At 41.6% G+C, this 12,358-nt stretch overlaps 2 protein-coding genes across 12 annotated transcripts in view; both read left to right on the top strand.

Annotated features, from left to right (window-relative positions):
• Positions 1-12,358, top strand: part of LOC138684714 (uncharacterized) — a 334,210-nt gene that overhangs the window by 105,566 nt on the left and 216,286 nt on the right. The gene's annotated exons all lie outside the window — the stretch shown is intronic.
• MTCL1 (microtubule crosslinking factor 1) overlaps positions 1-12,358 on the top strand; it is a 115,168-nt gene that overhangs the window by 75,508 nt on the left and 27,302 nt on the right. For 7 of the 11 annotated variants that reach the window (XM_069779018.1, XM_069779014.1, XM_069779012.1 and 4 more), the window contains 3 exons: positions 2,756-2,848; positions 5,676-5,906; positions 7,551-7,739. In XM_069779018.1, the coding sequence (XP_069635119.1) occupies positions 2,756-2,848; positions 5,676-5,906; positions 7,551-7,739 (513 nt within the window). The remainder of the gene's footprint in view (positions 1-2,755; positions 2,849-5,675; positions 5,907-7,550; positions 7,740-12,358) is intronic. The other 4 variants (XM_069779017.1, XM_069779016.1, XM_069779013.1 and 1 more) reach the window with 1 other exon arrangement.

The following is a 12,358-nucleotide window of genomic DNA, read 5'->3' as shown; positions in this document are numbered from 1 at the left end:
GCAATGCTAGGTACCTGAACTGTATATACAAATATCACATGATACATTTCTACACCTTGTTTGTTCACGATCCAAATGTTTAGCAGCAACCGATTAGGCACTTAAGCAGCCTTATCTCCCTTGATTTCAGCAGTACTAATCCCAATGCTTCTGGTAGAAATGACGTTATATGAAATTATGGACTATGAAGAGTCCTCAGGTTGCACTGGAAGGCAAAAGGTGTGCAGATCTGCATTCATGCATTAACTGCTTTTCAACACGTTTACTTTGCTGCTTATAAAAATCTACCATCGTTAAAGAGGCAAAGCAATTGTAAAAAATATTTGCACTGTCTAGTGTGCATGTAGTAGTCTATCTGCCTTTATGCTGTGTTTAATCTCTTCCTAGTAATTCCAACAGTTATCACATAATCCCAGCACCCAAGTTTCCTGAAACTTGGCTTTGCATGGGCTACATGTTTATCAAAAAATTGCATGAGTTTATAATTTTGTTGCCCTAATTTTGCATACATAAGGTGGTGTCAGTATATACGTAAGTATGTGATTCCAGTTAATACTAGTCTAAAGTAGAAGAAATGATCTTTTAGCAAATCATTGTTCACTGGAAAACACAAGTGTGAAGTGAATAGTGAAAAATTCAAACCTTGCCTTCCTGCTGCTCTGATTCAGCTTCCAGTTCCAGGAATCCCAAGACCAATAATATTTCTAATTATCTAAATATGTAGTTGTATGACTGTAAGGAGAGTCATATTAAGATCAGTTATGTTTCCTATGTATTTTAAATTGACAATGTATGTATTTTTACATGAATCATAGTTTCCATTTCTGGAGGCACGTAAGACTTTCTTAAGTGATTATTGCCAACAGAAGAGCATTGCCATGTTGTATCTGTTTTTGCCAGATCAACTTTGCATGATTTTGGCCAATTTTGAATTCATAAAAAGAAGGAACACACATTTTTTTAAATTACACCTGAATTAACTAGGTAGATTTGTTCTTATTTGGCATATTCCTAAAGAAGCCTTATCAGAATAAAATAATGCAGAAATTTCTGATTAAAGTAATTTTTCATTTATTGGATGAGAAAATTAAACTGATGATTTACAAATGATTGTGCAAAACTGGCAAATCCCATTGCAAGCAGTTCTTTCCACATTATTTGTGAGACCGAATTTTTGCTTTATGCAATACAAAATGTCTGCAGAGACGTTAAGGCATAAGATGAAATCAACAGCACAGATAGTGTTCTCTTGGTCACTTTATGTGTACCTTTCAGAGGGCTGGAAGTGTCTTTTCCTCAGGTACAAAACAGACATGCACAAGTCAATAAGTGAATCAAGTAAAGAAGAAACTGATAGGGCTCGGAAAGTATACGTAGGGTGACTTTTGGTTTTTGGCAGAGTATGGTCCAGCGGGTCATTTATGGGATACTTCCATCTGCCTTATCTTCTTTTTCCCTGGAGGAGGAGAGGAGTGACTGACCCAGTGACAAATACTTTTTGAATAACCAATAGTGTCCCAGCAAGGGCTGCCGCAGCTGGTTTTGCTCTCTGGAGGTGGGAGGAGTGCCTGGGGGGAGGAGACAGGTGCCGGGGGTGCCGTCGGAGGAGAAATGGCAATGCAGCGTCTGAGAGCGGTCCCACGACCTGCATTGCATCCTTGCAGCTGCCGAGGTTTGAGCGCACTGGACGTTGGCCAGCAGAGAATTTGGCATTATGCTTTGAAGCCTGAAGCAATCCCTTCTTCAAATGTGTCTTTATTCTGGGAAGTAGGAGTTTGGTGCTGTAGTGTTTTCTATGGTCACACATGTGAAGAGGATGGCATCTGGCCGAGCATCATCGTTGTACAGACAAATCAGCTTTAGCTCCAATGTGAGAGACACAAAATGAAGGGCATAGAAAGTTCTGATCTGGAATGTAAGTGCCACAAGATTAATTAACATAGTATAAATAATGAGATCTGACTCTGCCTTCTTGGGTCTTTTCTTTTGAATTAAGTAACTTTCAGAAATAAAGTGGATGCGATGCCAAACTTAATGAGAACATAAAATTGAAATTCTTAAGATTAAAATAGTGTCGGACCTGAAAGAGGAGATACTTAAGCATTTTGGTCAGATATCAGGCTCACACAGCTTATCACCGTGACATTTGTGGAGTCATGATTTTGAGTAGAACTCACAGAATGAAGTCGACTTGTGCAGAGAGCTGTCCTGTATCTGAAGAAAGGGACCTTATATGCTTAGGTGGTTTAATAAATGTTATCCCATTAACTGCCTAATCAGAAGTGCTGCAAATGAATAAATAATTAGGTTCAATATAGGTGCATTAGGTGCATCTTCTGCAGAGATGTTAAAATTTTATAGCTTTTATTATCATAAAGAAATACACCACCAAATATGTAATCCTGTAAATAGGAGCTTGTGTGACAAATATCAATGATGGTGTGCTGTCTCAGCTACTCAAGTGCAAACCCAGAGCAGGGGCCCGAAGGGAATATCCAACATGTAACACCAGCATAGCAGCTTTAGTTTTCAGAAGAAACCACACAGGAAATTCCCACACATATTTTAGGGCATTCCTATATATTTGCACACTGTGCTTTGGTTTTAACTATTGATAACCGTGAGTTGTGCAGATGTCTGTCCCGCAGTTCTTTCCTTTTTTCCTTTGTTTTACACCACGGAGACACGTTTTCTGCTAAACCTATCACTTTGTCCTGCTGATCAGCTCAGGGATTCCCATGTTTTACCTGTACAGAATGTATCGATACAGGAGCTTCAGGCTCAGCTTGAGCAGGAGACAAGAATTCACCGAGAGGAGCAAGAAAAGTTTACAGAAAGGATTATCCAGGTAAATACAAAACCCGCCTGCTGGGTGACGCATGACCATGATATGTGGCATGGACCTTGTTTGTCAGGACCATGGGAACTTGTATCCTGATGGCTGTGCCTGTTTGACCTCATCTGAGTAAATGAAGAATCTGGAAGTTGGGGAAATGTAAACTCAAGCCTATTTTGCTGCTTTGAATCTGGCTTCTCTGCTTGGTGGAGAGAAGTTTTGTCCTCCCCTGCATGGGGGAAGTTGAGGTAGAGACATGAAATACTGATGGGGATTTATATCAGCCCCTTCAGCTCTCTGTGAGCTGGGGAAGGGTGTCTCTGGGAGCACATTTTGGCTCTATGCCTTACTCTGACCCCTCCTAGCCCAAAGAAAATCCAACACTTCTCTGAAGTCAGCGGAGTTGTTACACGCTCATATCTGAGACACGAATCAGGACTTTTTTGTATTTCTCAGTACCCCATGCTTCCAACCCTCTTATTCATAACTGCTGAATAAATCATATTTTGTTACATGGGCTCCCCCTGCTCTTTTGAAAGCTGGAATAGATTAGTCAATAGTTTTGTGATCTCTAGCTCCTAGAGTGAAAAAAATCTGTTGCTAATTTTTGCAGACTGTTTGGCTCTTAACTGAAGTTTTCTTTTTAAATTTACTTCATAGACTAAATTCAGCATGATTGTTGCATAGTGTAAAGCATTTTTCCTTGTGCCAGCTAATATCATTATGCCCAAGTGATATCTCTCTGTTTTTACATAAGTAGCTTTAATTTCCAGTTGATCTCCATAGGAGCTTTCTCATGGAAGAGGCAACCAGTAAATTGATTTCCTTCCTAGTTGCCTTGGCCATGAAAGCTTTTTGGAAGCTATGCCTGCCTCAGAGTTCTTTTCTTTTGCAATAGCTTTCCATTGAAAAAGCATAATACTCTATGAAGCTACTTCCACCAGGGTCTTCTGCAAGAATTTGTGACCACGGGGACTAAGATCATAAAAGCTTGTAAAAACAATGAAAAATGCAGCAAAATCAAAGCTAGTTATTCATGTTGACAGCCAGTAGAAATAGAATAATAATAGCATCTTCTGGATTCTTCATTTTTTCCAAGTTAAATCCCGTCCTGTTGATATTGTTCCTTTTTTATCATCTTCCAGGATTTCTGGTGGAAATGACTCAGATCTTTGCTGTATTTAGCCATAACTTCATCTGGTGGAAGAACTGCATCAACACAAAATCAATAGTTGTTTCTTCTTATAAAAATTAAAATTTTTAAAAAAACCTTTTTATTATTTCATTTTTAGCAATGTTTAATGACATCAAATTGATGTGTGCTAGCAGTGTACAATCTCCATGAATGTTATTAGGAGTTGCATGTATGTTTTTTGGGCCATTATAACTAATTTTGTCACAGACTACTTTTAAGCTGCATTTTAAACCCATCTAAGTTAGCAACTACTGTAAATAACTTTAATTTAATCAGGAGCTTTTTAGGGCATTATAGCGTAGATGCTGAAAATTTGCATTATAACAGAGGACATCATTTAAAGGGCAGGAAAGTCCATAGTAAACCATCTAGTATGGACCAGTACCCCATGTCAGAAGCATCTGAATGTTGCCATGAAAATCAAGCATACATTTCTTATCAGTATTAATTGCTAGGGGGTCCATGCTCCTGAAGAAGAATCTCTGAAGTATTCTTCATTCCTGTGTGAATGTTGTTTGTTGCAGGGTATGTTCTTATGGTTTAGATCATTGTGGTCACTAGTGTACTGTGGCTTTCATAGATACCATCTGTGGAGCTGGTCAACAAAGGGAGAGGCTGTTGTTTGGCAGAATGGAAAATAGTAGAAACCGGCATCTGTAAGCAGTGGCTCTGTACTCATTTTCCATCTGTCTTTTTTTGATCAATGTGAACCGCACCTTGGTTGAAGTGGAAACACTATCTCGTGCATGCAGAATATGAGATGTTGTACAATTAACTTGTACAAGTGCTATTGGGCACAGGTCATGCTATGGTTTGATTTTGACATATTGAGGGAGAAGTCATGTTTAAAGAATAATGTTTCAGGTGGCCTTGTGTTGAAACAGATGTAATTATGCATGTGCTCCAAAGAATGAGCTTTTCTTGGTGCTTCTAGTACTGAAACTGAGACATGTTGAATACCAAGTTGCAACCTATTCCTGTCTCTTCAGTTCTGCGTGTGTCCCTGATCTAGTTGTATTGGAATGAGAAACTGTTCATTCAGATGCCTCCAAGTATGAACTGTGAGAAATGAGGGACCAGTAGTTGTATCCAAGATACTGGATGTGGTTCCTTCAGACGTGTTGCCCTTCCAGAAGCAGAGGGAGACGTAGCCACAGAGGAACAGATCAGTCTGTGGCTGGGGAAGGAAGAGGCAAGGCTAATATTCCAGGTTGTCTGAAGGGCAGGTGTGGTCCCACCTTGTAGGAATGGCTGCAAATGCATTTAGCCGGTGTGATGTGTGCAGCAGTCTGGGGTAGTGGCTGTGCTGGGAACATACTGCAGGAATACAATCAAGAAGGGGAGGAAAATATGAGTGGTATAAAATATTGAAGCAGCAGCAGAGGTCTCGTGCATCTTAAAAGTAAATGTCCACTTCCACAGCAGGTTATTTGGATATGGTTATCTAAAAAAAGCTTATCAGCAACTGTCCTCTAATTTCCTCAACCATCGTAACTGCTGAGGAACTCATTGAGCCAAACTCAATAGCTAGTCACTACTGATGAAAATTAGAGATTTCAGTTTGTCTCACCCAGCAAAGTACAAGTCCTGAAGATCGCCCCAGGGCACCACCCCATTGACATGCTGTCTGTTGTTCCATTAAAGCTGGAGGAGGAGCACATGCAGACCTTGCGGAGGAAAGACTTGGAAGTGCAGAGCCTGACTTTGCAGAACAAACTGGAAGAGAAGACCTGGAACCAGGAGAAAAGCCTGCTGCAGCAAGAACTCAGGCATTTCAAGCAGGACACCTTTCTCTTGTATGTCAAACTGAAGTGGCTGCTGAAACATTGGAGGCAAGGCAAGCGAATGGAGGAGGAAGGGGAGGACGTATTAGAGGTAACTGTCCCACCTTATTAACCCAATGAAGTTGCAAGCGGTGGGGTACTGGGATGTCCCTTCTTTAAGTGTAGACTTTAAATATGTTGTGGCATCAGCAATTCTATAATTACACATAGATTTAAAGGGGATTCAAATTAAACATTAAGCCTCTTCATAAGCTGGCTTGTGCTAAAGTATGTTCTGCATGATATGTTACAGATCACCCATCTTTAAATCTAAACCCTTAACTAGTACAAACATCTGGTCCTGAAAAACTCTCTCATAGTAAATGATAATTTAATTAGGTCTCAAAGATAGGACTCCTGAATAATTTTTTGAAAGAAAAAAAAGGTTAGCGAGCTGATGGAGTCAAATCTGTTTAGATGGGTTGAGTGCTGTCATTTTTCTCATTGTGTGCACAGTGTGTTCCTTAACAAAGCCTTCAGCAATACAGATGGAGGGAAGCTCTGTTTTCATGTTGACAGGAGAATTATACAGCTTCTTGTGGGAACTTACAGTGAATCATTCTTGTTTGTTCATCTTCTCCATACACACATCTAACACCGTCAGCAGCAGTATGCCAGTAGTCATCATGGCGATTTTCCAAGCAGCAACTAAATTAAGATCAGGAATTTCAGAAGTACATAACAACCTGGAATCCCCAAGATGACACATCTCAGCAGGGGTGTGATTGCCAGCCAACATGCACCGTGAAGAAAGGTGCTGCTAAATTGTGTTGAGTTGCACATCCAGAATTACCATTTGCTTTGGAAATCTTACCTAAAGAAAAAAATAAGTTTAAAAAAGTGTTTACACATTCTGACATTTTATACAAAATTCTTGAGAATAGTAGATTTGTTTTTCAGGTTCATGCAATTCTGAAGCAATTTGCTAAGGCAACTAAGTAATTTTTCTCAGTATTTCTGATACTTACGTTTTTCAGTGATACCTAGTGTTTTTCAGTGTTTGCTGCATTTGGCAGTACAGGTAACCTTCCAGGTCTGGTAGGAGTATGCTTAAGTTGAATACTGCAGTGTTTTGTATTCTTAGATAAAGGGTAGATGAACATCTTTACCTTCATCTGCTGTAGTAATATGAGTCAGAAACAAAAGATGAGTAGCTATTTAGAAATAATTTGCTTCTACTTTACTTCAGCAGTACTAATTTGCTTTTATGTAAACTAGCTCATTTTCTAATATCAAAATAGCTTTCATTTTTTCACTGTTTGCATTTTTTGACTGGTTAATTTATAATCAATGCACCTCCAGTCATTATTGGGATCATGTATTTTGCTAACACATTAGAGAGAATAAAGTGATAGATTTGAATACTTCCTGATCTCCATATCTTCATCAGACAATACAACAGTGTCTTGAATAGTTTTTCATGGATGTGTGATGGATTATATCCAGCATGCTACATTATACCCATCTTCTCAGCTGCACAGATCTCCTATTTTGCAGGCCTGCATAGTGTTGTGTTCACATATGCAACATGTGCCCACCCAAAGATAATTTCCTGTAGCCTACAGAATAGAAGTTAATATATCCCACCACAGGGATGCAGAGGAAGATAGTCCCTTCCCTTAGCCCTTCAACAGATTTCTGTCCCCTGAGGTAAATGGCAAAAGAGTGTTGATGTGTCCCACCTCTTGCCTTTTAGATTGAGCACTCTGAGGCCCTGCCCAACTTTGGCATTCAGTCTGAGCAGAAGGTGGATGATGCAGAGCGAGAGGAGGAGGAAGAGGATGTTGTGTTTGCACTGCCAGATTTCTCCCAGCATCCCACCACAGAGAGCACTGATCATGGACCACAGCTGCAGACTGCAGAATTACTGCAGCAGCAGAAGCAGGTACTATACCATTTCTATATCGTGCCCTGGGAATGGAAACTGGATTTTCCAAGGGAGTTCATTTTCTCCTGCTGCTGTGTTAAATCACCTAGAATCATACTTGTACAAATACTTCTAGCTACACAGCAACTACAGTGGATTTCATCCATTATATTTATATTTAATCAGGAGACACATGATTACTGTTGTCCTGTTGGCAGATGCTATCAGTGGAAAAACCCTATTTCCTCTTGTGGCTGTTTGCCCAGAAACATCTATCAGTATGTGACGGTTTGCAGAATTGACATGCTCCTCTTCTCTGAGCACATCTATTGTATTCTACTGTCAAGCTTTTAGCAAGAAGAGGTGATTTTATTCCCTTTAAATAATTTAAGAAACTAGCACATGTATTTAATGTTTCCCTTAGAGATGATGGGAAAACAATGCAAAAGTTCCTTCCTGTCACTGGGCTTGTTTTTAAATGCCTAAAAGATAAGGGCTGGGAGGGATCACTCACCACTTATGGTCACGGGCAAAAGACAGGTTCAACTCGGGGAAGAAACAAAATCAATTTAATTGACTACCAATCAAAACAAAACAAGGACACTGAGAAGTAAAACCAAACCTTAGAACACCTTCCCCCCAGCCCTCAACCCCACTCCCGGTTCTCTCCACCTCCTCCCCCCGGCGGCGCAGGGGAACAGGGGATGGGGGTTGGGGTCAGCTCCCCACACCTGGTCTCTGCCGCTCCTTCCTCCTCAGGGGGAGGAGGACTCCGCACTCGGCCCCTCCTCCACTGGGGGGTCCCTCCCATGGGAGACAGTCCTCCACGAACTTCCCTGGCGTGGGTCCTTTCCATGGGCTGCAGTCCTTCAGTCACAGACTGCTCCAGCGCAGGCTTTCCCATGGAGTCACGGCCATCCTGGGGGGCACCAACCTGCTCCAGCGCGGGCTCCTCCATGGGCTGCAGGTGGGCATCTGCTCCACCGTTCACCACCGTGGGCTGCAGGGGCATCCACCGCCTCAGGCGCCCCTCCTCCCCTCCTTCCTCCTCACTGACCTCGATGTCTGCAGAGGGGCTTGTTCCTCTCACATCCCGCTCCCCCCACTCACTGCAGGTTCCCCTTCTTAAATCTGTTCTCCCAGAGGCGCTACCACTGTCACTGATGGGCTTGGCCTGGGCCAGAGTCGCGTCCGACTTGGAGCCGGGGAAGCTTTGAGCAGCTTCTCACAGGAGCCACCCCTGCAGCCCCCTCCCCCGCTACCAAAAAAACCCGTACCGCACAAATCCATAACACCTTCCAAACAGGAAAAAAGTGCTATTTCAACACTGCAAGAATGAGTGAGTTTGCTAAATATTTCTCATTTTAAGCACTTTTTTTGCCTGCTCACACTAGTGAATCTTCTCATCACCACTGTGTTTATTGACAGCCATGTAAAAAGGGTTTTCAGTGTTATGAGGCTTGTATTTGTCAATGGCAAGAAAGGTTTGTGATTATTCTCTGGCACAGAAATAGGAAGCCCTAGTGTAGGTTAATTCTGATGCTGTCATAGATTCAGGGCATCAGAAGTGTCTTCTGGAGGACCATGACAGATTAGTTGCCTGCACACCTCCTGCACCCTTGAGGCTCTGCCAGAACCTTGATCTGCCTGCACACACCTTAGTATCAGTTGGGCCTGAATTGTCCATCTCACTGTGGTGGATGGCTTGGATCTGCAAACCTCCTGCGTGCAGGACCTTCACTGTGCTCACCAACCTCACAGAACCTGGTCCTTGCTCTACACGCATTACAGACTTTCACCCATAAACATCAGCTCCATTTAATTCACATTAACTAAACAAAAACAGAGCAAGAAAACACTTTGCCTGTGTTGTCCCAGCTTTAAAAGCTCTAAGAGTATCAGCAGACCCAGAGCACATCCTTCCTGAAGGGGTGGATCTCAGCAGTGCTCACCTCCCAGTATACCACTGACTAGCCAGGCTGCACTGGAAAACACCCAGGGTTTTGGGGGTCTTCTGCAGGTTCCTCAAGCCTGCAGCTGGATAAAAGCACTGTTTGTATGGGGAGTTTGCGGTGAGTGGTGAAGCTGGAACTCTCCAAGGTTTGCACCTGCCCAGGAGAGCCCTAAGTTGCTGGTTCTGCCTGGCAAGCTCCAAGATGAAATTCATCAGCACTTGTTTCACATTAAGAAGGAAATTTTGCAATAGTCTAGGAGTGGCTGAGATAACTAGGTCAGAAAGAAGAAAGGGCTTATGGTGACTTGGAATAACCCGTATTTATCTTTAACATTTAATGTTAATATTTAATGGCTTGTATTTTCAGCCTGCACTCTTGCTGCTGACTTTCTCACCCTGCCTGGAAAGTGGAATTGTTTTGAGAAAAATGATAAACCCTGAGGCTTTAATTTTAACAAGAAGCCTTTAATTTTATATGATTTTTATTTTTTTTATGACTTTAATTTTTTTACTATGATTTGAGGTACTCGACTTGGTGGAAAGTACACATCTCACTTGTCTGGGATTTTTATGTGGCCAGTGTGTGGATGAATGAAGGCACAGCAGAGGGGAGAGGGGAGAAAAAACGTTAGTTGATGAGAGGCAGAGTAGATGGGGACTCTGGGAAGGGCCAATTCATCTTTCTCTTCATGGCGTTGTCCTTTGGCTGGTAGCCAAGAAAGGGTTGGGCAAGGAACTGACAAGGCTCAAGAGCCAAGTGTGAAGTCTAGTCACAGGCAGGAGATAAGCAAGCAAGTCAGGCTGGCAGCACAGTAGAGGAGGGCTTGCTGTAAGTCAGCATTTCTATGTGTGAAGTGAGATCAGGGTGAACAGCCTGTGGAAGAAGGAAGAGCTTTGGTTCAGTTGAGTAGAAAGGGTGAGATGCCTGTTGGATGGTGCAAGATTAGGGGAGTAAGAAGAAAAGAGTTTACACATCTGTGGTCCAATGGAAAAAAAACATTAAAAACCAATACAGTCAATGGTGTTGCTGGGTGGGAGTCAAGAAAATCCCCAGTTAGTTGGTTTTTGCTCATACAATATTTGTTTTCACACCTTACCTAAGTGAAAAGCCCAAAGTAATAGTGATTAAGACCTAAATATACTAAAATTATTTGCACCAAGATCCTGCTTCACTTTTGCCTACATCTGTGATTAGACAGAGAAAATGCATAGTTCTCATTCAGTGTTTAGGCTCACGACCTTGTGTTTTAATTGACTGCTCTACTAACCTGCTTGTAATACCAGACTGTGACTAAATTCTTAAGTGAAATTCTCAGAGAAAAAAGAATTGTGATTAAAAGCAGAACCAAGCTTCAAACAACTGCTCTGGTCCCAAACTTTTCTAGAGCTGGAGGCTCCCGTTTCTGGGGTTGACTCCAAAGACATGGAATTAAGTAGAGTTTTACTACATTAAGGTTTTACTTACTGTCAGCTGTTGTTTCCTTTACCTATAAATCCTGAGCTTTGGATGCAACAAGACTTTAAACTGCTTTTGTAATTCTCTTAGATCAGTGGTGAATCCGTCAGATTCCTCCATGCTCTAAATTTCAGTAACTGGTAAGGTACTAAAGAGCCAGCTCCTTGCATGGGAGACTGTCCAGGGAATAACAGCCATGCCCCATTTCTTCTGCCTGTACAACATCCCTGGGAGGAAGGAGAAGACCATAACAATCCTTGTTATGTATCTATGGGACTTATTCTTATGCAGTTGTTTGGTAGTTTTACCAACAGAAATCTAAAACATGTCTAGATGTAAATGTTGTATTTCAGAGCACATTGTCTCAAAAGTACTTTGTCTGTTCTCCAAAAACATTCCAGTTTGGCAAAACAGAAAAAATAACCACACAGACCTCTCCAAATTCAGACTGTAAATACAAAGTCTTGCAAAAGAGACTTCACTGCAGGAATTGAAAGTATGTAAACAAAATTGGATTTATATTGGCAAGTTAATTAAAATACCATCAAACCCAGGGGGCACCTGGGATACTTGTCTCATAACAGCAACATTGATGTAAGACATGCCCTCATCCCAGTAGGCTACAAACCTGTGATGAGGCTCTTTTGACTCCTCTCGGTACTAGTCCATCACTTCTTTCTTTGCAAACCTAGTTTTACAGGACTGAAGCTATCAAATGTATGCACAGGAAGAAGGGATGTAGCTTGCTTTAGTGTTATTTGGGTTTATTTTTTCTTCTGCCTCATTTCCCTCGTGGAGCCTTCAGAGTACTTTGCCAGATAAAGGTTTATGCAGCGTACCAGAAAACACAGAACGTGGCTCTTGGATGAAAGCACTTCATAGACATTTGCGGTCAGGGTTTTCAAAGAGGATGAGGCCAGATTTTGATGCAGTCAATACCCAGCAGCTCCTGTTGTGACACTAAGGACAAATCTTCAGAAGAGCTCTTATTCTGATTACTACACAAGGGGCTTGAGATGTTTGGAGAATTTAGCCTTAATTGGATATCAGAACAAAAATGCATGGTGGAAACATAAAATCTCATTACATATTGAAAAGTAGGTGATCTTATATGCATGATGGAGACTGCTGCTGTATAGTAGGAAACTGCTAATTGGCATTGAATGTTAATGGAATTAATTCTGCTTCTGTGGGTGCGTTTCTTATAAAACCCCATGTTGTACACCA

Source organism: Haliaeetus albicilla, chromosome 3, assembly GCF_947461875.1.
Source record: "Haliaeetus albicilla chromosome 3, bHalAlb1.1, whole genome shotgun sequence".
In the NCBI taxonomy this organism is placed as follows: Eukaryota; Metazoa; Chordata; class Aves; order Accipitriformes; family Accipitridae; genus Haliaeetus; species Haliaeetus albicilla.
Note: the sequence above shows the minus strand (reverse complement) of the source record. Positions and strands in the feature narration are given on the sequence as shown.